This window comes from Anomaloglossus baeobatrachus, chromosome 1 (assembly GCF_048569485.1).
Source record: "Anomaloglossus baeobatrachus isolate aAnoBae1 chromosome 1, aAnoBae1.hap1, whole genome shotgun sequence".
Classification (NCBI taxonomy): domain Eukaryota; kingdom Metazoa; phylum Chordata; class Amphibia; order Anura; family Aromobatidae; genus Anomaloglossus; species Anomaloglossus baeobatrachus.
Window position 1 is genome coordinate 951,143,036 of NC_134353.1, and position 25,009 is coordinate 951,168,044.

The window sequence follows — 25,009 nt, forward strand, 5'->3', positions numbered from 1 at the left end:
CATACGGGAGCCGGAACTGCGACCAATCTTGCACTAAGGCGTCTGCCGCCAGAGCTCTTTGATCGCGAGACCGCGCCATGAAGGCCGGGACCTTGTTGTTGTGCCGAGACGCCATTAGGTCGACGTCCGGCACCCCCCAGCGGCGACCGATTTCCTGAAACACTTCCGGGTGAAGGGACCATTCCCCTGCGTGCATACCCTGGCGACTGAGGAAGTCTGCTTCCCAGTTTTCTACGCCCGGGATGTGAACCGCTGATATGGTGGATGCTCTGTCCTCCACCCACATTAGAATCCGCCGGACTTCCTGGAAGGCTTGTCGACTGCGTATCCCTCCTTGGTGGTTGATATATGCCACCGCTGTGGAGTTGTCCGACTGAATTCGGATCTGCTTTCCTTCCAGCCACTGCTGGAAGGCTAGTAGGGCAAGATACACTGCCCTGATTTCCAGAACATTGATCTGAAGGATGGACTCCTGCTGAGTCCACGTCCCCTGAGCCCTGTGGTGGAGAAAAACTGCTCCCCACCCTGACAGACTCGCGTCTGTCGTGACCACTGCCCAGGATGGGGGTAGGAAGGACCTTCCCTGTGATAATGAGGTGGGAAGAAGCCACCCTTGCAGAGAGTCCTTGGCCGTCTGGGAAAGGGAGACTTTCCTGTCCAGGGAAGTTGACTTCCCGTCCCATTGGCGGAGAATGTCCCATTGAAGTGGGCGCAGATGAAACTGCGCAAACGGGACTGCCTCCATTGCTGCCACCATCTTCCCTAGGAAGTGCATGAGGCGCCTTAAGGGGTGCGACTGACCATGAAGGAGAGACTGCACCCCTGTCTGTAGTGACCGCTGCTTGTCCAGCGGAAGCTTCACTATCGCTGAGAGAGTATGAAACTCCATGCCAAGATACGTTAGTGATTGAGTCGGTGACAGATTTGACTTTGAAAAGTCGATGATCCACCCGAAAGTCTGGAGAGTCTCCAGCGCAACCTTCAGGCTGAGTTGGCATGCCTCTTGAGAGGGTGCTTTGACAAGCAGATCGTCCAAGTAAGGGATCACCGAGTGTCCCTGAGAGTGCAAGACTGCTACCACTGCCGCCATGACCTTGGTGAAAACCCGTGGGGCTGTCGCCAGACCAAATGGCAGAGCTACGAACTGAAGATGGTCGTCTCCTATCACGAAACGTAGAAAACGTTGGTGCTCTGTAGCAATCGGCACGTGGAGATAAGCATCTTTGATGTCTATTGATGCAAGGAAATCTCCTTGAGACATTGAGGCAATGACGGAGCGGAGGGATTCCATCCGGAACCGCTTGGCGTTCACATGCTTGTTGAGCAGTTTTAGGTCCAGAACAGGACGGAACGAGCCGTCCTTTTTTGGAACCACAAAGAGATTGGAGTAAAAACCTTGCCCTTGTTCCTGAAGAGGAACAGGGATCACCACTCCTTCTGCTCTTAGTGAGCCCACCGCCTGCAGAAGGGCATCTGCTCGGTCGGGATGTGGGGAAGTTCTGAAGAACCGAGGCGGAGGACGAGAACTGAACTCTATCCTGTACCCGTGAGACAAAATGTCTGTTACCCACTGGTCCTTGACCTGTGGCAGCCAAATGTCGCAAAAGCGGGAGAGCCTGCCACCGACCGAGGATGCGGAGGGAGGAGGCCGAAAGTCATGAGGCAGCCGCCTTGGAAGCGGTTCCTCCGGTTGCTTTCTTGGGGCGTGAGTGAGCCCGCCAGGAATCTGAGCTCCTTTGCTCCTTCTGAGTCCCTTTGGACGAGGAGAATTGGGCCTTGCCCGAGCCTCGAAAGGACCGAAACCTCGACTGCCACCTCCTCTGTTGAGGTTTGCTTGATCTGGGCTGGGGTAAGGAGGAGTCTTTACCCTTGGACTGTTTAATGATTTCAGCCAATTGCTCACCAAACAGTCTGTCTACAGATAATGGCAAGCTGGTTAAACATTTTTTGGAAGCAGAATCCGCTTTCCATTCCTTTAACCACAAGGCTCTGCGCAAAACCACAGAGTTGGCGGACGCCATTGAGGTACGGCTCGTAGAGTCTAGGACAGCGTTGATAGCGTAGGTCGCAAACGCAGACATTTGCGAAGTTAAGGACTCCACTTGCGGCACTGCTGGACGTATGATAGAGTCCACCTGTGCCAGACCAGCTGAAATAGCTTGGAGTGCCCACACGGCCGCGAATGCTGGAGCAAACGACGCGCCGATAGCTTCATAGACAGATTTCAACCAAAGGTCCATCTGTCTGTCATTGGCATCTTTAAGTGAAGCCCCATCCTCCACTGCAACTATGGATCTAGCCGCAAGCCTGGAGATTGGGGGATCCACCTTTGGACACTGGGTCCAGCGTTTGACCACGTCAGGGGGAAAGGGATAACGTGTATCCTTAAGACGTTTGGAGAAACGCTTGTCTGGATAAGCGTGGTGTTTCTGGACTGATTCTCTGAAGTCAGCGTGGTCCAGAAAAGTACTCAGTTTACGCTTGGGATACCTGAAATGGAACTTCTCCTGCTGTGCCGCTGCCTCCTCTGCTGAAGGGGCAGGGGGAGAAATATCCAACAGTCTATTGATGGCCGCTATAAGGTCATTTACCATGGCGTCACCATCAGGAGTATCCAGATTGAGAGCGGTCTCAGGATTAGACTCCTGATCACCCTCCTCTGTCTCATCATACAGAGACTCTTCTCGCTGAGACCCTGACCAGCGTGAGGACGTGGAGGGTCTCTCCCAGCGAGCTCGCTTAGGCTGCCTGGGACTGTCATCCGAGTCAGAGCCTTCAGCCTGAGATGCCTGGGACCCCCTTGAAGCACGTATTAACTCCAACTGAGGGGGACCGGGGAACATTGACACAGCCGTGTCCATGGTCTGAGTAACTGGTCTGGACTGCAAGGTCTCTAGGATTTTTGTCATAGTCATAGACATCTTGTCAGCAAAAACTGCAAACTCTGTCCCCGTCACCGGGACAGGGTTCACCGGTGACTCTGCCTGGGCCACTACCACCATAGAGTCCGGCTGACGAAGTGGCACAGGGACCGAACATTGCACACAATGGGGGTCATTGGAACCTGCCGGTAAATCAGCCCCACAAGCGGCACAAGCAGCGTCTACAGCCTGTGTCTTGGCACCCTTGCGTTTTGCGGATGACATGTTGTTGTCTCCTCAGAGCAATATAGGGTATACAGCCAAGAAGCGACCTTACAGTGCAATATATATATAGATATGGTACAGAGAAAAAAGTACACCAAAATAACACTGTGGCACTAGTGGGGCCAGCACTAATGTGCTGCTTACTGCCCGCTTAACGCAGGTGTGTGGTCGCCAGAAATCCCTTGTCTGGGTCTCCCAGAGCCTGTGTCCGTTCTCCAGCCAGACTGCATGTAGGAATGGCTGCCGGCGTCCTGTGGAGAGGGGCGGGCCCTGGGCGTGTGCAGACAAAGTGCGGGAAACCTGCGTCCCACTGTGCTCAGTGAGAGGGCTGGAGTATGTAAATAAGACTCCAGCCCTCGGCGCTGACTATCGTACAGCGTCTCTCCCTTGCCCTGATTGACAGGGTGGGGGCGGGAACGAAGCGGAGCTAGGCCGCAAAAGCCGGGGACTAGATTTATAAGCGCCGCCGTCGTAAAAGCACGGTCGGCGCGAAGTCCCCGGCGCACCACAAGTCTCAGCCGCGCCGCCGCTCTAGGGGCGGCCGGCGCGGCAGTCCCCAACACATAAAGTCCCTCAGAGAAGCTGCAGTGACTGTAACCCCAGCGCGCAGCGCTACTGTCCCCGGCGCACTAGCACACCCAGCAAGTCTGGAGTGTGCGCGGCCTGTCCATACGGGGACACAGAGTACCTGAATGTTGCAGGGCCTTGTCCCTGAACGGTACCCAGCTCCGTATCCAGCAGGAAATATGGGTCTGTGGATGGAGCCCGGCCTCAGGGCTTGGGGGCCGGTAAGATCCCACTTCCTCAGAGCCCCTCAGGGGGATGGGGAAGGAAAGCAGCATGTGGGCTCCAGCCTCCGTACCCGCAATGGGTACCTCAACCTTAACAAACACCGCCAATAGGAATGGGGTGAGAAGGGAGCATGCTGGGGGCCCTATATGGGCCTTCTTTTCTTCCATCCGATCTAGTCAGCAGCTACTGCTGACTAAAACAGTGGAGCTATGCGTGGATGTCTGACCTCCTTCGCACAAAGCTTGAAAACAGAGCAGCCCGTGATCCCACGGGGGGTGTATAGCCAGAAGGGGAGGGGCCTTACACTTTTTAGTGTAATGCTTTGTGTGGCCTCCGGAGGCAGTAGCTATACACCCGATCGTCTGGGTCTCCCAATGGAGCGCCGAAGAAATGGTTGGTAACCCTCTTTTTAATGAAAGAAAAAAAAAAAACACTAGTCACAGAAATAACTTGAATGTGACAATAGTAATAATAAATAAAAAATCTGTGAAAATGAACAAATTAAAGTCAGACATTATTTTTCTGCTTTCACAGATTTTTAAAAAAAATAAAAGGTAAGGTCTTGCGTTTTTTTATTTTTATATTAATAGTGATTATGAAATCAAGTATTTTTAATACAAAATTAAAATCACTGTTTATTTCGTTTTTATTTAATTCTAGGTTTACTGAAGCACTGAGGGCTGCCATCTTGGATTTGGTGTTTGTAACGACAGTTACTCACCTCCTTTATGGCAGCCCCTGTGCATAGAAATGAAGAAATAACGTCTGGAACACCATTCTAAGTCTGAACTGGGTGCAAAAATCCTAAAAAAAACTTCACTATATAGAGAGAAGGGCTGCACACCAGTGCATGGGGGATAAATGTAAGGCAGAAACTGCTGTATGATTACTGGCATGCAAAATACAATAGCTACCGTATTTTTCGCTTTATAAGACGCATCGGATTATAAGACGCACCCCAAATTTAAGACATAAAAAAGGTAAAAAAATAAAAATGGGGTCAGTCTTATACTCCGGTGTTGTCTTACCGGAGGGGGGCAGCAGTGGTGAAGCAGGGTCAGAGGAGGCAGAGGTTGTGGTGGCAGGTGCGACGGGGTCTGTGGTGGCAGGGGCGGCGCCGTCCTCGTTTGCAGGTGCGGCGGCGTCCGCGGTGGCAGGTGCGGCGCCGTCCTCGGTGGCAGGTGCGGCGTCGTCCTCGGTGGCAGGTGCAGCGCCGTCCTCGGTGGCAGGTGCGGCGGGTCAGTAGTGGCGGCAGCAGCGGCGGCGGGTGAGTGGTGCAGCAGGCCAGTGCGGTGAGTGTCCCAGTGACCACGGTCCCGGTTGAAACGATGGCGCCTGGAGTGGCGCATGTGCAGATGAAGCTCTCATTCAAGGGCTTCATCTGCGCACGCGCTGACTCACGGACCGGCGCGTGCGCAGATGGAGCTCTCATTCAAGAGTTCCATCTGCGCACGAGCCCGCTCCCGGCGCCATCATTTGAAACTGGGACCGCAGACACACTGGGTAACCTGCTGCACAGCCGCCCGCCCGCACAGAGTGGCTGCTCGCCAGCCCACCCGCAGAGAGAGGCAGCTGGCACCGACAGGCACCCGGCTGCCGCCTTCACGCAGGTACCTGGCTGTCGCCCACACAAAAGCACCCGACTGCCGCACACACGCAGCCACAGGTACCTGGCTGCCACTCGCACGCAAGCACAGGTACCCGGACGCTTGCACGCAGCCACAGGCACCCGGCCGCCAGATCGCCGCACAGACAGGACCCCCTGGTAAAGCTATATTCGGATTTTAAGACACACCCCTCATTTTCCTCCCATATTTCTGGGAGGGAGGAAAAGTGTGTCTTATAATCCTAAAAAATACGGTATATGTGTGGGTCTCAGCTTCTCATGCACAGTAAGTTTTTTAACTGTAAGAGAGGACACACATTAGCTAGGGACCACAATTTAAGAGAATACCGTGACGAGGTGTTGGGGCTCTGTTGTATTGATCAAGTCAATAGCTAAATTTCTCTTTATTCTTATGTTCATGGCAGTTATGCAGATTCCATTGTCATATTTTCATTCTCACATATACAGTCATATGAAAAAGTTTGGGCACCCCTATTAATGTTAACCTTTTTTCTTTATAACAATTTGGGTTTTTGCTATTTCAGTTTCATATATCTAATAACTGATGGACTGAGTAATATTTCTGGATTGAAATGAGGTTTATTGTACGAACAGAAAATGTGCAATCTGCATTTAAACTAAATTTGACAGGTGCATAAGTATGGGCACCTCAACATAAAAGTGACATTAATATTTTGTGGATCCTCCTTTTGCAAAAATCACAGCCTCTAGTCGCTTCCTGTAGCTTTTAATGAGTTCCTGGATCCTGGATGAAGGTAGATTTGACTATTCCTGTTTACAAAACAATTCCAGTTCAGTTAAGTTTGATGGTCGCCGAGCATGGACAGCCGCTTCACATCATCCCACAGATTTTCAATGATATTCAGGTCTGGGGACTGGGATGGCCATTCCAGAACATTGTAATTGTTCCTCTGCATGAATGCCTGAGTAGATTTGGAGCGGTGTTTTGGATCATTTTCTTGCTGAAATATCCATCCCCTGCGTAACTTCAACTTCGTCACTGATTCTTGCACATTATTGTCAAGAATCTGCTGATACTGAGTTGAATCCATGCGACCCTCAACTTTAACAAGATCCCGGTGCCGACATTGGCCACACAGCCCCAAAGCATGATGGAACCTCCACCAAATTTTACTGTGGGTAGCAAGTGCTTTTCTTGGAATGCCGCGTTTTTTGCCTCCATGCATAATGCCTTTTTGTATGACCAAACAACTCAATCTTTGTTTCATCAGTCCACAGGACCTTCTTCCAAAATGTTACTGGCTTGTCCAAATGTGCTTTTGCATACCTCAGGCGACTCTGTTTGTGGTGTGCTTGCAGAAACGGCTTCTTTCGCACCACTCTCCCATACAGCTTCTCCTTGTGCAACATGCGCTGTATTGTTGACCGATGCACATTGACACCATCTGCAGCAAGATGAAGCTGCAGGTCTCTGGAGGTGGTCTGTGGATTGTCCTTGACTGTTCTCACCATTCTTCTCTGCCTTTCTGATATTTTTCTTGGCCTGACACTTCTGGGCTTAACAAGAACTGTACCTGTGTTCTTCCATTTCCTTACTATGTTCCTCACAGTGGAAACTGACAGTTTAAATCTCTGAGACAACTTTTTGTCTCCTTCCCCTGAACAACTATGTTGAATAATCTTTGTTTTCAGATCATTTGAGAGTTGTTTTGAGGAGCTCATGATGCCACTCTTCATAGGAGATTCAAATAGGAGAACAACTTGCAAGTGGCCACCTTAAATACCTTTTCTCATGATTGGATACACCTGCCTATGAAGTTCAAAGCTCAATGAGGATACAAAACCAATTTAGCGCTTTGGTAAGTCAGTAAAAAGTAGTTAGGAGTGTTCACATCAAGAAATTGATAAGGGTGCCCATACTTTTGCACCGGTCAAATTTTGTTTAAATGCGGATTGCACATTTTCTGTTAGTACAATAAACCTCATTTCAATCCAGAAATATTACTGAGTCCATCAGTTATTAGATATATGAAACTGAAATAGCAAAAACCCAAATTGTTATAAAGAAAAAAGGTTAACATTAATAGGGGTGCACAAACTTTTTCATATGACTGTAGCTATTGTATTTTTCATGCCAACATTCATACAGCAGTTTCTGCTTTACATTTATTCCCCTTGCACTGTCACTGGTGTGCACCCCTGTGCATAGAAAACCATGGTCTGACTCTGACCCTATACTGTAACATAGAGAAGGTGTCTGCTGTGAAATGGACGTGGCCCCTGGGCTGTTCAGATCACAGCAGAAGGAGGAGATCAGCACCATCTTTGTGGAGCACACAGCATATGCTGTGTGCTCCACTTTCCACCAGTCACCCGCCGGGATGGTGTGAGTATTGGCGCCGGGCAACAGTGATTGCACCGTAACTGATCCTGGCTGCTTACCACTCTGCCGTTCACACCCCCCGCCGCACTCTACTGGTCACACACCCCTGCCGCACTCTACCGGTCACAACACCTCCCGCCGCACTCTGCTGGTCACCCTCCCACCCCGCGCGCACTCTGCCAGTCAATCTCTGTAACTGTCAATGAGACTTCTGCACCTCTTGCCAGGTAATTTGGCCCATTCCTCAAAAGCAAACTGCTCCAGTTGTGTCGTGTTGGATGGTTGCCTTTTCCAGATGGAGTGTTTCATCTCTTACTAAAGGTGCTCAATAGGATTTATGTCCGGGCTCATAGAAGCCACTTCAGAATAGTCCAATGTTTTCCTCTTAGCCATTCTTGGGTGTTTTTACCTGTGTGTTTTGGGTCATTATCCTGTTGCAAGAGCCATGATCTGCAACGTAGACCAAGCTTTCTGACACTGCGCAGCATATTTCTTTCTAGAATCCCTTGATAGTCTTGAGATTTCATTGTACCTTGCACAGATTCAAAACACCCTGTGCCAGATGCAGCAAAGCAGCCCAAGAACATAACAGAGCCTCCTCCATGTTTCACAGTAGGGACAGTGTTTTTTTTCTTGATATGCTTAATCTTTTCGTCTGTGAACAAAGAGCTGATGTGCCCTGTCAAAAAGTTCAATTTTTGTCTCATCTGTCCATAGGACATTCTCCCAGTTTTGTGGCTTGTCAACAAGTAGTTTAGCTAATTCCAGAGTGGCTTTTTTTATTATTTTATTTTATTTTTTCCAACAATGGTGTCCTCCTTAGTCGTCTCCTACGCAGTCCACTTTGGCTAATCAATGACGGATGGTGCGTTCTGACACTGAGGTTCCTTGAGCTAGAAATGCACTAAAACGCAGCTATATTTGCAATTTGCTGTTTTCATTGCGTTTTTTAACATCTCATTCAACTCAATGGGTGGAAAACGCAGTGAAAAACGCAAAAATAATTGACATGCTGCGTTTTTGTGAGCACTACACTACAAAAACGCAGCTAAAAAAAAACGCTGTGTGCAGACAGCTAAAATGAAAACTCAAACTTTGCTGGGGAAGCAAAGTCATGCAGTTTTCTGAGCAAAAACGCACCCGAAAAACGTGCAAAACCGCCGCGAAAAATGCAGTGTGTGAACTTACCTTACCTAATCCACAATCTCTCCCTCCCTGCTGTGACTTTTTTCAGTGCTATCAGCTCTTAAAAGAGATAAGCTGGTGTCACACACAGCGACAACGACGTCGCTGCTACGTCACCATTTTCTGTGACGTTGCAGTGACGTCCCGTCGCTGTCGCTGTGTGTGACATCCAGCAACGACCTGGCCCCTGCTGTGAAGTCGCCGGTCGTTGCTGAATGTCCAGCTTCATTTTTTGGTCGTCACTCTCCCGCTGTGACACACACATCGCTGTGTGTGACAGCGAGAGAGCGACGAAATGAAGCGAGCAGGCAGCAGGAGCCGGCGTCTGGCAGCTGCGGTAAGCTGTAACCAGCGTAAACATCGGGTAACCAAGGGAAGACCTTTCCCTGGTTACCCGATATTTACCTTCGTTACCAGCCTCCGCTCTTGCTGCCAGTGCCGGCTCCTGCTCTGTGCACATGTGGCTGCAGTACACATCGGGTAATTAACCCGATGTATACTGTAGCAAGGAGAGCAAGGAGCCAGCGCTAAGCAGTGCGCGCGGCTCCCTGCTCTCTGTACTGTGACATGTAGCTGCAGCACACATCGGGTTAATTAACCCGATGTGTACTGTACCCAGGAGAGCAAGGAGCCAGCGCTAAGCGCGGCTCCCTGCTCTCTGCACATATAGCACAGCGACGTTATGATCGCTGCTTCTGCTGTGTTTGACAGCTAAGCAGCGATCATAACAGCGACTTACAAGGTCGCTGTTACGTCACAGAAAATGGTGACGTAACAGCGACGTCGTTGTCGCTTAGTGTGAACCCAGCTATACTGTATTCTGGTTTCGCAACAGTACTATGGAGGTAGTGACACACACAGCTTTAAACGCTGTCCCTGCTCAGAAATCTGTCTTCTTTCCATATGCTACACTGACCTACACTGCAGGCAGCCCTGAAAAGGGCTTTTTTGTTATTAAGAGGCCTACGCTCTATCCCTACGCTGATACAACACTGACTCCGGACGCAATGTGCGCAAAATGGCAGGGTAAAGACTTGTATAGATGCACTGACGCTGAGCGGCCAGCCAATCACAGTAATGCCACAACCAAGATGGCTGCGGCCTTACTGTGATTGGTTAAGAAGCCCAGCATGTTTATTGGCTGTAAATCAGGTGCCAAAAAGGCTGGGCGGGACATTCGAATATAGCGAGGCGAATACACCATTACTCACAAAATTAACGAATAGCCCAAATACCGGACTATTCTGCGAATAGCAAATAGTAACAAATACATTCACTCATCACTAACTGCGATGCATTCAGGCAGCGGAGAAAACAGATAGGCAAAGTGAGGCCTCCCTGCAGCCCTGAACAGCCGCTTGGGGACCAGCTCAGTGGGTAAATTGCCGCCTACTCCTAAGCCAGCCTGCATCTGATTATAGAGAAGATTGCCATCTACCTGAGGATCCTGTGGAAAAGGAGAAGGAGCGGGACATCTCTCTGGGGTCGTCCTCGTACTGGAGAGACCTGCAGGAGACACAGACAGGACGGACTTCATTATTACATACAGATAATTATAGGCCGGGTGTATTCAGTCCTGTCTATTACCTGGTGATGTGCGGGGCTGGGGCTCCTCCATCATCACCTCCTTGTACCGCTCCTTGTGTCCTTCTAGATACTCCCACTCCTCCATGGAGAAATAGACGGTGACGTCCTGACACCTTATAGGAACCTGACAACACAATGATACCGTCATCACCCAGAATCCTCCAGTGCCGTCCTGTATAATGTTCCAGCATTCCCAGCAGTGTCACCTCTCCAGTCAGCAGCTCAAGCATCTGGTTAGCGAGCTGTAGGATCTTCTGGTCATTGATGTCCTCATGTATCCGGGAGTGAGGTGGAGGCCCCGGGATTGGGCTCAGGGATCCCCCCCGTCCTTCAGACACAGGGGCCTGACAGCGATCACTAGAGGTCTTCACTACTGTGTAATCCTGAGTGTGGAGACATTAATAATATCACTACAGACATTTCCAGAGTCCATCACCTCCCCGGTCATATCCTCTGTTATTCCCATAGATAATGATGTAATGTGATGACATCAGAGCCTCTCACCTCCCCGGTCATATCCTCTGTTATTCCCATAGATAATGATGTAATGTGATGACATCAGAGCCTCTCACCTCCCCGATCATATCCTCTGTTATCCTCATAGATAATGATGTAATTTGATGACATCAGAACCTCTCACCTCCCCGGTCATATCCTCTGTTATTCCCATAGATAATGATGTAATGTGATGACATCAGAGCCTCTCACCTCCCCGGTCATATCCTCTGTTATTCCCATAGATAATGGTGTAATGTGATGACATCAGAGCCTCTCACCTCCCCGGTCATATCCTCTGTTATCCCCATAGATAATGATGTAATTTGATGACATCAGAACCTCTCACCTCCCCGATCATATCCTCTGTTATCCTCATAGATAATGATGTAATGTGATGACATCAGAACCTCTCACCTCCCCGGTCATATCCTCTGTTATCCCCATAGATAATGATGTAATGTGATGACATCAGAACCTCTCACCTCCCCGGTCATATCCTCTGTTATTCCCATAGATAATGATGTAATGTGATGACATCAGAACCTCTCACCTCCCCGGTCATATCCTCTGTTATCCCCATAGATAATGATGTAATTTGATGACATCAGAGCCTCTCACCTCCCCAGTCATATCCTCTGTTATTCCCATAGATAATGATGTAATGTGGTGACGTCAGAGCCTCTCACCTCCCCGGTCATATCCTCTGTTATTCCCATAGATAATGATGTAATGTGATGACATCAGAACCTCTCACCTCCCCGGTCATATCCTCTGTTATCCCCATAGATAATGATGTAATGTGATGACGTCAGAGCCTCTCACCTCCCCGGTCATATCCTCTGTTATTCCCATAGATAATGATGTAATGTGATGACATCAGAACCTCTCACCTCCCCGGTCATATCCTCTGTTATCCCCATAGATAATGATGTAATTTGATGACATCAGATCCTCTCACCTCCCCGGTCATATCCTCTGTTATTCCCATAGATAATGATGTAATGTGATGACATCAGAACCTCTCACCTCCCCGGTCATATCCTCTGTTATTCCCATAGATAATGATGTAATGTGATGACATCAGAACCTCTCACCTCCCCGGTCATATCCTCTGTTATTCCCATAGATAATGATGTAATGTGATGACGTCAGAGCCTCTCACCTCCCCGGTCATATCCTCTGTTATTCCCATAGATAATGATGTAATGTGATGACATCAGAACCTCTCACCTCCCCGGTCATATCCTCTGTTATTCCCATAGATAATGATGTAATGTGGTGACGTCAGAGCCTCTCACCTCCCCGGTCATATCCTCTGTTATTCCCATAGATAATGATGTAATGTGATGACATCAGAACCTCTCACCTCCCCGGTCATATCCTCTGTTATCCCCATAGATAATGATGTAATTTGATGACATCAGAACCTCTCACCTCCCCGGTCATATCCTCTGTTATCCCCATAGATAATGATGTAATTTGTTGACATCAGATCCTCTCACCTCCCCGGTCATATCCTCTGTTATTCCCATAGATAATGATGTAATGTGATGACATCAGAACCTCTCACCTCCCCGGTCATATCCTCTGTTATCCCCATAGATAATGATGTAATGTGATGACATCACAGCCTCTCACCTCCCCGGTCATATCCTCTGTTATTCCCATAGATAATGATGTAATGTGATGACATCAGAGCCTCTTACCTCCCCGGTCATATCCTCTGTTATCCCCATAGATAATGATGTAATGTGATGACATCAGAACCTCTCACCTCCCCGGTCATATCCTCTTTTATTCCCATAGATAATGATGTAATGTGGTGACGTCAGAGCCTCTCACCTCCCCGGTCATATCCTCTGTTATTCCCATAGATAATGATGTAATGTGATGACATCAGAACCTCTCACCTCCCCGGTCATATCCTCTGTTATCCCCATAGATAATGATGTAATGTGATGACATCAGAACCTCTCACCTCCCCGGTCATATCCTCTTTTATTCCCATAGATAATGATGTAATGTGATGACATCAGAGCCTCTCACCTCCCCGGTCATATCCGGTTATTCCCATAGATAATGATGTAATGTGATGACATCAGAGCCTCTCACCTCCCCGGTCATATCCTCTGTTATTCCCATAGATAATGATGTAACGTGATGACATCAGAGCCTCTCACCTCCCCGGTCATATCCTCTGTTATTCCCATAGATAATGATGTAATGTGATGACATCAGAGCCTCTCACCTCCCCGGTCATATCCTCTGTTATTCCCATAGATAATGATGTAATGTGATGACATCAGAACCTCTCACCTCCCCGGCCATATCCTCTGTTATTCCCATAGATAATGATATAATGTGATGACATCAGATCCTCTCACCTCTCCAGTAAGATGGAAGATTATCTCCAGAGTCAGGTTTAATATTTTTTCCATAATTTGGTCTTTGTCCTTATTCAGCTTTTATGGGTCAATCAGGAAAGAATCTATTTAGATAGAAAAAGAAAAAAAAAATTTAACGAAAGATAATAGGGGGAAATCTGAGAAGATATAACAGTGCAGATGTCGTCTTCCCTCTTCTCTGCCGCCGCCGACTGACCCCGATCTGAGGAGGAGACTGTGCAGCAGATCGGGCGACTCCAACACTTTATTCTTGGTCCTAAAATTGTCCGGCTTTAAAGGAGTTAATCATAAACTGGCCAGACGGGAAACTTTACTAATCTCATTAATTAGAGGACGAAACAAGGAGGGAAGAGAACAGAGAATGTGGAGGATCCATTGGTCACAACTAGTGCTGAGCTGGCCCGGGCTGTAAATGTCCGGATCCGCGCAGTTTCAGCACTATTTCCAGGCCCGATCCGGGCGCGGGATTCTGGCTGCACAATCCGGATTCGGGAATTAATAAAAAATGAAAAAAAAAAATAAAAAAATGAGCGTTTCATACTTTCCGAGACTTTGTCATGGCAGCACACTGCTTCCGGGTCGCGCTTTTACTTCCTGTGCTGTCACACAGCTTTCCGTGTTTTCCCTGCCCACCGGCCGTCCTCTCAGCTGTGATTGGTGTGGATTACGCCGGAGCTGCAGGGTGTTGGGATAATAAAGTGGTGAAGGAGGAGGCTGCGTGTGTAATTTATTCCAACTAAAGGATTTCTCTGTGTCTTGTTTATTTACTGTCATTTACAGGTTTGTGATGCGGGTATCTCACAGACGCCCGTGCGATCACAAACCTGGGGTTTAATAGCAGCCATGCGCTGGTATTAACCCCTGCTATTACCTTGATTGCCACCGCACCAGGGCAATCAAGATGAGCCGATATCGCGCCGGAATGGTCACATCTAATAGATGGCGGCTGCGGGCTGAGGATATACCAGCCCCCGGCCGGCGTTATCATGGCTGGGAATGAAATTTGGGGGGGGACCGCACGTCGTTTTTTTTTAAAAATTATTTAGTTAAATTAAAAAAAACAAAAAACCGCATGCGGTTTATCTTAGGCAGTAGTCACAGTGAGGGACTCCCACAAGTGTGACATCGCAACACAGCCGCACACACATCTGACAGGAGCGTGTATGTGTTGTTTCTAGGTACATGCACGCTCATGTTCAGACAGCAGCAGGCTGTGCCGGGTGATGTCAACTCCGAACGAGTCTGACAGGAGCGTTCATATGTGTGCAATTTTATCCCACATCTGCATCTCCTGGCAAAAAACTGCCAAAAACCAGCAGTATGAAAACCATTTAATTACCGTTTTCTGCCAGTAATACACCAAAATCCTGCACCAAATTTGCACCTCCTGGCACAAGACCGCACAAAACCAGCGTCTAAATGTTTGTTTCTTTTTCATTTTTGGACCAAGGGATGTAAAAATTGTGTGATTATTACAATTTTACACCATATTCCTGCATCCAATCTACACCTCATGGCAAAAAAAACGCGGCAAAAATCGCGGAAAAATAACCGCGGCAAAAAATTGCAGAAAAACACCGCGGTTTTTTGCTAGGAGGTCTAGATTGGATGCAGGAATATGGTGTAAAAATCTCAGCATCAAATTTGCATCCCTTGGCCCCCAAAAATAAAAAAATTAAAAAAAAAATTCTGCCACAGGTGGAAATTTGGTGCTGATAGATGGTGCAGACGATTTCAGCACCAAATGTGCACCTCCTGGCAAAAAAACGTGGCAAAAATCGCGGAAAAATAACCGCGGCAAAGAAGGGAATTTTGTTACTTACCGTAAATTCCTTTTCTTCTAGCTCTTATTGGGAGACCCAGACGATTGGGGTATAGCTACTGCCTCCGGAGGCCACACAAAACCGCACTAAAAAGTGCAAGGCCCCTCCCCTTCTGGCTATACCCCCCCGTGGTATCACGGGTTCTCCAGTTTTAGTGCCAAAGCAAGAAGGAGGAAAGCCAATAACTGGTTTAAACAAATTAACTCCGAGTAACATCGGAGAACTGAAAAACCGTTCAACATGAACAACATGTGTACCCGCAAACAACAAAAAACATCCCGAAGGACAACAGGGCGGGTGCTGGGTCTCCCAATAAGAGCTAGAAGAAAAGGAATTTACGGTAAGTAACAAAATTCCCTTCTTCTTCAGCGCTCTATTGGGAGACCCAGACGATTGGGACGTCCAAAAGCTGTCCCTGGGTGGGTAAAGAAATACCTCATGTTAGGGCTGCAAAACAGCCCTCCCCTACGGGGGTGTCACTGCCGCCTGCAGGACTCTTCTACCTAAGCTGGCATCCGCCGAAGCATAGGTATGCACCTGATAATGCTTGGTGAAAGTGTGCAGACTGGACCAGGTAGCTGCCTGGCACACTTGTTGAGCCGAAGCCTGGTGTCGTAATGCCCAGGACGCACCCACGGCTCTGGTTGAGTGGGCTTTTAGCCCTGAAGGAACCGGAAGCCCCGCAGAACGGTAGGCCTCTAGAATTGGTTCTTTGATCCATCGAGCCAGGGTGGCTTTAGAAGCCTGCAACCCCTTGCGCGGACCAGCGACAAGGACAAAAAGTGCATCGGAACGGCGCATGGGCGCCGTGCGGGAAATGTAGATTCTGAGTGCTCTCACCAGATCTAACAAACGTAAGTCCTTTTCATACTGGTGAACCGGATGAGGACAAAAGGAAGGCAAGGATATATCCTGATTAAGATGAAATGAGGATACGACCTTATGGAGAAACTCCGGAATGGGGCGCAGCACTACCTTGTCCTGGTGGAACACCAGGAAGGGAGCCTTGGATGACAGAGCTGCCAGCTCAGACACTCGCCGAAGCGATGTGATCGCAACGAGAAACGCCACCTTCTGTGACAGGCGAGAAAGGAAACTTCCTTCAGAGGCTCGAAAGGCGGCCTCTGGAGAGCAACTAATACCCTGTTGAGATCCCATGGATCTAACGGCCGCTTGTACGGGGGTACGATATGACAGACCCCCTGTAGGAACGTGCGCACCTTAGAAAGACGTGCTAGACGCTTCTGAAAAAACACGGATAGTGCCGAGACTTCCCCCTTAAGGGAGCCGAGCGACAAACCTTTTTCTAACCCCGATTGCAGGAAGGAAAGAAAAGTAGGCAATGCAAATGTCCAGGGAGACACTCCCTGAGCCGAGCACCAGGTTAAGAAAATCTTCCACGTTCTGTGGTAGAACTTAGCAGAGGTGGACTTCCTAGCCTGTTTCATGGTGGCAACGACCCCTTGGGATAATCCTGAAGACGCTAGGATCCAGGACTCAATGGCCACACAGTCAGGTTCAGGGCCGCAGAATTCCGATGGAAAAAACGGCCCTTGAGACAGTAAGTCTGGCCGGCCTGGTAGTGACCACGGTCGGCCGACCGTGAGATGCCACAGATCCGGGTACCACGATCTCCTCGGCCAGTCTGGGGCGACGAGTATGACGCGGCTGCAATCGGATCTGATTTTTTGCGCAGTACTCTGGGCAAGAGTGCCAGAGGTGGAAACACATATGTGAGCCGGAACTGCGACCAATCTTGCACTAAGGCGTCTGCCGCCAGAGCTCTGTGATCGCGCGATCGTGCCATAAATGCCGGGACCTTGTTGTTGTGCCGAGACGCCATTAGGTCGACGTCCGGCACCCCCCAGCGGCGACAGATTTCCTGAAACACGTCCGGGTGAATGGACCATTCCCCTGCGTCCATACCCTGGCGACTGAGGAAGTCTGCTTCCCAGTTTTCTACGCCCGGGATGTGAACTGCGGATATGGTGGATGCTGTGTCCTCCACCCACATGAGGATTCGCCGGACTTCCTGGAAGGCTTGCCGACTGCGCGTCCCTCCTTGGTGGTTGATGTATGCCACCGCTGTGGAGTTGTCCGACTGGATTCGGATCTGCTCTCTTTCTAGCCACTGCTGGAAAGCTAGTAGGGTAAGATACCCTGCCCCGATTTCCAGAACATTGATCTGAAGGGTGGACTCCTGCTGAGTCCACGTCCCCTGAGCCCTGTGGCGGAGACAAACTGCTCCCCACCCTGACAGACTCGTATCTGTCGTGACCACTGCCCAGGATGGGGGTAGGAAGGATCTTCACTGTGACAATGAGGTGGGAATAAGCCACCATTGCAGAGAGTCCTTGGCCGTCTGGGAAAGGGAGACTTTCCTGTCCAGGGAGGTTGACTGCCCGTCCCATTGGCGGAGAATGTCCCCTTGCAGTTGGCGCAGATGAAACTGCGCAAAGGGAACTGCCTCCATGGCTGCCACCATCTTCCCTAGGAAGTGCATGAGGCGCCTTAAGGGGTGCGACTGGCCTTGAAGGAGAGACTGCACCTCTGTTTGCAGTGAACGCTGCTTGTTCAGCGGAAGCTTCACTATCGCTGATAGAGTGTGAAACTCCATGCCGAGATACGTTAGTGATTGAGTCGGTGACAGATTTGACCTTGCCAAATTGGTGATCCACCCGAAAGTCTGGAGAGTCTCCAGCGTAACATTCAGGCTGCGTTGTCATGCCTCGAGGGAGGGTGCTTTGACGAGTAGATCGTCCAAGTAAGGGATCACCGGGTGTCCCTGAGAGTGCAAGACTGCTACCACTGCTGCCATGACCTTGGTGAACACCCGTGGGGCTGTCGCCAGACCGAATGGCAGAGCTACGAACTGAAGATGGTCGTCTCCTATCACAAAACGTAGAAAACGTTGGTGCTCCGTAGCAATTGGCACGTGGAGATAGGCATCTTTGATGTCTGTTGAGGCAAGGAAGTCTCCTCGAGACATTGAGGTAATGACGGATCGGAGGGATTCCATCCGGAACCGCCTGGCGTTCGCATGCTTGTTGAGCAGTTTTAGGTCCAGAACAGGACGGAAGGAGCCGTCCTTTTTTGGAGCCACAAAGAGATTGGAGTACAAACCCTCGCCCTCGTTCCTGAGGGGGGACAGGGATCACCACTCCTTCTGCTCTTAGAGCGTCCACCGCCTGCAGCAGGGCATCTGCTCGGTGGGGAGGTGGGGCCGTTCTGAAGAATGGAGTTGGAGGACGAGAACAGAACACTGTCCTGTGCACGTGAGCACAATGTCCGTCACCCACCGGTCTGTGACCTGTGGCAGCTAAATGTCGCCAAAGGCGGGGGAGTCTGCCATCAACCGCGGATGCGGAGAGAGAGAGAGAGCTGAGAGTCATGAGGAGACCGCCTTGGTAGCGGTTCCTCCGGCTGCCTTCCTTGGGCGTGATTGAGCCCGGCCGGAATCTGAGCCCGTCTGAGGTTTTGTAGCCCTTTTGCACGAGGACAATTGGGACCTGCCCGAGCTTGGGAAGGACCGAAACCTCGACTGTACTTTTAGGACAGCATTAATAGGGTAAGTCGCAGTGCAGACATTGCGGGGTTACGGACGCCTCTGCGGTACAGATGTACATGTGCTCAAGGCCAGCTGCGCAAGAACAGCTGAAAAGGTTAGGTTGCCTATACGGCTGTGAATGCCGGAGCAACCGACACGCCGATAGCCTCCTAGACAGATTTCAACCAGAGTCCATCTGTCTGTGAATGGCATCTTTAAGTGAAGCCCCATCTCCAGTGCAACTATGGCTCTAGACGCAAGCCTGGAGATTGGAGAATCCACCTTTGGACCCTGGGTCCAGCGCTTGACCACGTCAGGGGAAAAGGGATAACGTGTATCTTAAAAACGTTTGGAGAAGACGCTTATCTGGTAAGCGTGGTGTTTCTGGACTGCTTCTCTGAAGTCAGCGTGGCCAGAAAAATACTCAATATCCGTTTGAGATACTGAAAAGGGACTTCTCCTGCTGTGAAGCTGACTCCTCCACTGGGGGAGCTGAGGGAGAAAGATCCAACCTTCCATTGATGGACGCTATAGGATCATTCCGTATGGCGTTACCATCCGGTGTATCCGGATTGATAGCGATGTCAGGATCAAAGTCCTGGAGAGCTGCCTTATCATACAGAGAGTCCTCCTGGGACCCCCCCGTTCCAAATGAGGCTGGTCAGGAAGATTGCCCATGGCCTGTCTGGACTGCAAGTCTCTATCTTATGACAATATATCTGTCGAAACTGCAACTCCGTCCCTGTCCTTGGACAGGGATGACAGGTGGTTTCTTTGGCCACGACTAGTAGAGACCCCGGCAGACGAAGTGCTAGAGACCCCGGCAGACGAAGTGCTACAGGGGAGCATGCACACAATGGGACGGTGTCATGAACAGCATCCCATGTAGTAAAAACAGCACTGAAAATCTGTGTTGCTTTTTTGCCGCTGCCGACTAGCCATCTAGAAGTATATAGCCAAGATTGGTGACCGTACAGTGCAATGTATAGCATACAAGCATAAAGTACAAATGAACACTGCAGCACAAGCAATACAAGCAGCATAGAAGCCTGTGCCCTGGCACCTCTGCTCTTCTGCTGCTGTAGACTAGTCATCTAGGGGAATATAGCCCAGAAGAGTGACCATACAGTGCAATGTATAGCATACAAGCACAAGTACAAATGCACACTGCAGCCCATGCAATACAAGCAGCATAGAAAAAAAAAAAAACCTGTGCCCCAGCACCCTTGGTTTTCTGCTGCTGTAGTCTAGCCATTCCAGGAGAATATAGCTAAGACTAGCGACTGTACAGTGCAATGTATAGCATACAAGCATAAACACAAATGAACACTTCAGTACGTGCAATACAAGCAGCCTAGAAAGCCTGTGCCTTAGCACACCTGCTTTCCTGCTGCTGATGTGTCGCTCTCCAAGCGGGCATATAGCGACCTATGCAGTTAAAATACACATGTACACACTGCAGTATATATTGGGGTCAGCACTATGTGTGCCGCTTACCGCCCGCCTATAAGCGGGTGTATGGTCGCCACCGTCCTGCCTGGTTGCCGAAAGTCCGAGCTCGGACTGCAGGAATGGCTGCCGGCGTCTTCCCCAGCTCGTGTGAGGAGGGGCGGGCCGTGGGCGTGCCCCAAGTCAGAGCGGGAATCCGGCGTCCGACAGTGTGCAGTGAGAGGGCTGGAGCATGTAAATAAGGCTCCAGCCCTCGGCGCTGCTGATTGCTCAGCGTCTGTCCCCTTCCGAGTGACAGGGAGGGGGCGGGAACGAAGCGGCACTAGGCCGCAGAAGCCGGGGACTGGATTTATAAGCGCCGCCGCCGTAAAAGCGCGGTCGGCGCCCAGTCCCCGGCGAACTACAAGTCCCAGCCGCGCCGCCGCTCCCGGAGCGTCCGGCGCGGTAGTTCCCAATACACAAAGTCACTCAGCAAAGCTGCAGTGACTGTAACCCTTTACTGTCCCCGGCGCACTAGCACACCCAGCAAGTCTGGAGTGTGCTGTGCCTGTGTGTCCGGGGACACAGAGTACCTGTAATGGTGCAGGGCCATGTCCCTGAACGGTACTCCAGCTCCGTATCCAGCAGGTTCAAATGGGTCTGTGGATGGAGCCCGGCGTCAGAGCTTTGAGGCCGGCAGGATCCCACTTCCTCAGAGCCCCCCAGGGGGATGTGGAAGGAAAGCAGCATGTGGGCTCCAGCCTCCGTACCAGCAATAGGTACCTCAACCTTACAACACCATCAACGGGTGAGAAGGGAGCATGCTGGGGGCCCTATATGGGCCCTCTTTTCTTCCATCCGAAATAGTCAGCAGCTACTGCTGACTAAAATCTGTGGAGCTATGCATGGATGTCTGACCTCCTTCGCACAAAGCTTGAAAACTGGAGAACCCGTGATACCATGGGGGGGTATAGCCAGAAGGGGAGGGGCCTTGCACTTTTTAGTGTAGTGCTTTGTGTGGCCTCCGGAGGCAGTAGCTATACCCCAATCGTCTGGGTCTCCCAATAGAGCGCTGAAGAAAAAATTGCGTCAAAACACCGCATTTTTTGCCAGGAGGTGTAGATTGGATGCAGGAATTTGGTATAAAAATTTCATCACAAAATCTGCATCTCTTTGCCAAAAAAACTGCGATTTTTCTGTTAGGAGATGCAGGTCTGTGAACTCAGTGACCTCCACTTGAGGTCAGGTTACCTGCGATCACAGATGAAGGACCGTGGGAACCTCCAGCTGTGACCGCAAATGACCTGAGTGATGTCACCGCTCAATGCGCAGCTCATTCATTCTCTGGAGCTCACAGAGAGCGGTCGGTCGTGCCGCTCTCTGTGATATTCAGATGTAGCAGAGCTGAAGCGGCGTGGGACGTCGTGTGGATTACGTTAGCGCTGCAAAGTGTTTGGGGTTAATAAAGAGGAGAAGCAGGGCGTGTTTTTTACTTTATTCCAAATAAAGGATTGTTCTGTGTGTGTGTGTTTATTTACTGTCACTTACAGGTTTGTGTGATGAAGGTATCTGATAGACGCCTGTACCATCACACAAACCTAGGGTTTAGCAGCAGCCGTGCACCGCTGCTAACCCCTGCTATTACCCCGACTAGCACCGCATCACGCCAGCGGGAAGAGCCGGTATCGCACACCGCTATGGTCGTATGTAACAGATGCGGCTCTACCGGACAGCATTATCTTGGCTGGGGATAAAAATAGAGGGAACCGCACGTGTTTTGTTTTTTTTTTTACTTTCACCGGAATCACACATGCGAGCGGTTTATGCGGGTCTGCCATGGCAGCACCCGGCAAAGCCTCGCACGTGTGACTCTGGTCACTGTATACACAGCACAGATAGAACGCGACAGCTGTGCGCTATACCTGTGCCGAATGCCATGAACTGGGCAGATATACAAATGGCCATTTATATATGCTAAATATCTCATTTTTCTCAGATTTTCCTTAGCAGTAATGCAGGTCCATGTTCACACATTCATGGTTTCCATACTTTAGCATTATCAGAGTACAAACTGTTTTTTTGTACTTTGTCATGTTCAGTTATGCACCTGTTCACACGTCAGGTTGAGGAGTGCAGTCAGTCTTTTTTGTCTGTCTGAATGCCGTGAACTGACCAACAGACTGTACTGCTTTCCCCGCCCACCAGCCGTCCTGGCGCCTGTGATAGAGCGACAGACCCCACACTACACATGGGGGAGAGAGAGCGACAGACCCCGCACTCTCTCCCCCATGTGTAGTGCGGGGTCTGTCGCTCTCTCCCCCATGTGTAGTGCGGGGTCTGTCACTCTCTCTCCCCCATGTGTAGTGCGGGGTCTGTCGCTCTCTCTCCCTCATGTGTAGTGCGGGGTCTGTCGCTCTCTCTCCCCCATGTGTAGTGCAGGGTCTGTCGCTCTCTCTCCCCCATGTGTAGTGCAGGGTCTGTCGCTCTCTCTCCCTCATGTGTAATGCGGGATCTGTCGCACTCTCTCCCTCATGTGTAGTGCGGGGTCTGTCGCTCTCTCTCCCTCATGTGTAGTGCGGGGTCTGTCGCTCTCTCTCCCTCATGTGTAGTGCAGGGTCTGTCGCTCTCTCTCCCTCATGTGTAGTGCGGGGTCTGTCGCGCTCTCTCCCTCATGTGTAGTGCGGGGTCTGTCGCTCTCTCTCCCCCATGTGTAGTGCGGGGTCTGTCGCTCTCTCTCCCTCATGTGTAGTGCGGGGTCTGTCGCTCTCTCTCCCTCATGTGTAGTGCGGGGTCTGTCGCTCTCTCTCCCTCATGTGTAGTGCGGGGTCTGTCGCTCTCTCTCCCTCATGTGTAGTGCGGGGTCTGTCGCTCTCTCTCTCCTCATGTGTACTGCGGGGTCTGTCTCTCTCTCTCTCCCCCATGTGTAGTGCGGGGTCTGTCGCTCTCTCTCCCCCATGTGTAGTGCGGGGTCTGTCGCTCTCTCTCCCCCATGTGTAGTGCGGGGTCTGTCGCTCTCTCTCCCCCATGTGTAGTGCGGGGTCTGTCGCTCTCTCTCTCCCACATGCGTAGTGCGGGGTCTGTTGCTCTCTCTCACCCATGTGTAGTGCGGGGTCTGTCGCTCTCTCCCCCATGTGTAGTGCCGCATCTGTCGCTCTCTCTCCCCCATGTGTAGTGCGGGGTCTGTCGCTCTCTCTCCCCCATGTGTAGTGTGGGGTCTGTCGCTCTCTCTCCCCCATGTGTAGTGCGGGGTCTGTCGCTCTCTCTCCCCCATGTGTAGTGCGGGGTCTGTCGCTCTCTCTCTCCCCCATGTGTAGTGCGGGGTCTGTCGCTCTCTCTCTCCCCCATGTGTAGTGCGGGGTCTGTCGCTCTCTCTCTCCCCCATGTGTAGTGCGGGGTCGGTCGCTCTCTCTCCCTCATGTGTAGTGCGGGGTCTGTCGCTCTCTCTCCCTCATGTGTAGTGCGGGGTCTGTCGCTCTCTCCCTCATGTGTAGTGCAGGGTGTCGCTCTCTCCCTCATGTGTAGTGCGGGGTCTGTCGCTCTTTACCCCTCATGTGTAGTGCGGGGTCTGTCGCACTCTCTCCCCCATGTGTAGTGTGGGGTCTGTCGCTCTCTCTCCCCCATGTGTAGTGCGGGGTCTGTCGCTCTCTCTCCCCCATGTGTAGTGCAGGGTCTGTCGCTCTCTCCCCCCCATGTGTAGTGCGGGGTCTGTCGCTCTCTCTCTCCCCCATGTGTAGTGCGGGGTCTGTCGCTCGCTCTCTCCCCCATGTGTAGTGAGGGGTCTGTCGCTCTCTCTCCCCCATGTGTAGTGCGGGGTCTGTCGCTCTCTCCCCCATGTGTAGTGCGGGGTCTGTCGCTCTCTCTCCCCCATGTGTAGTGCGGGGTCTGTCGCTCTCTCTCCCCCATGTGTAGTGCAGGGTCTGTCGCTCTCTCTCCCCCATGTGTAGTGCGGGGTCTGTCGCTCTCTCTCCCCCATGTGTAGTGCGGGGTCTGTCGCTCTCTCTCTCCCCCATGTGTAGTGCGGGGTCTGTCGCTCTCTCTCTCCCCCATGTGTAGTGCGGGGTCTGTCGCTCTCTCCCCCCCATGTGTAGTGCGGGGTCTGTCGCTCTCTCTCTCCCCCATGTGTAGTGCGGGGTCTGTCGCTCTCTCTCCCCCATGTGTAGTGCGGGGTCTGTCGCTCTCTCCCCCATGTGTAGTGCGGGGTCTGTCGCTCTCTCTCCCCCATGTGTAGTGCGGGGTCTGTCGCTCTCTCTCCCCCATGTGTAGTGCGGGGTCTGTCGCTCTCTCTCCCCTATGTGTAGTGCGGGGTCTGTCGCTCTCTCTCTCCCCCATGTGTAGTGCGGGGTCTGTCGCTCTCTCTCCCTCATGTGTAGTGCGGGGTCTGTCGCTCTCTCTCTCCCCCATGTGTAGTGCGGGGTCTGTCGCTCTCTCTCCCCCATGTGTAGTGCGGGGTCTGTCGCGCTCTCTCTCCCTCATGTGTAGTGCGGGGTCTGTCGCTCTCTCTCCCTCATGTGTAGTGCAGGGTGTCGCTCTCTCCCTCATGTGTAGTGCGGGGTCTGTCGCTCTTTCCCCCTCATGTGTAGTGCGGGGTCTGACGCTCTCTCCCCCATGTGTAGTGCGGGGTCTGACG

General features: G+C 51.0%; 1 protein-coding gene across 1 annotated transcript in view; it reads right to left on the reverse strand.

Moving 5' to 3' along the window:
• LOC142259452 (uncharacterized) overlaps positions 1–25,009 on the reverse strand; it is a 583,478-nt gene that overhangs the window by 430,771 nt on the left and 127,698 nt on the right. The window contains exons 2-5 of the mRNA XM_075331872.1: positions 13,564–13,667; positions 10,888–11,064; positions 10,682–10,805; positions 10,533–10,600 (exon numbers count right to left, since the gene is read on the reverse strand). Coding sequence (XP_075187987.1) covers positions 10,533–10,600; positions 10,682–10,805; positions 10,888–11,064; positions 13,564–13,617 — 423 coding nt within the window. The 5' untranslated portion in view covers positions 13,618–13,667. The remainder of the gene's footprint in view (positions 1–10,532; positions 10,601–10,681; positions 10,806–10,887; positions 11,065–13,563; positions 13,668–25,009) is intronic.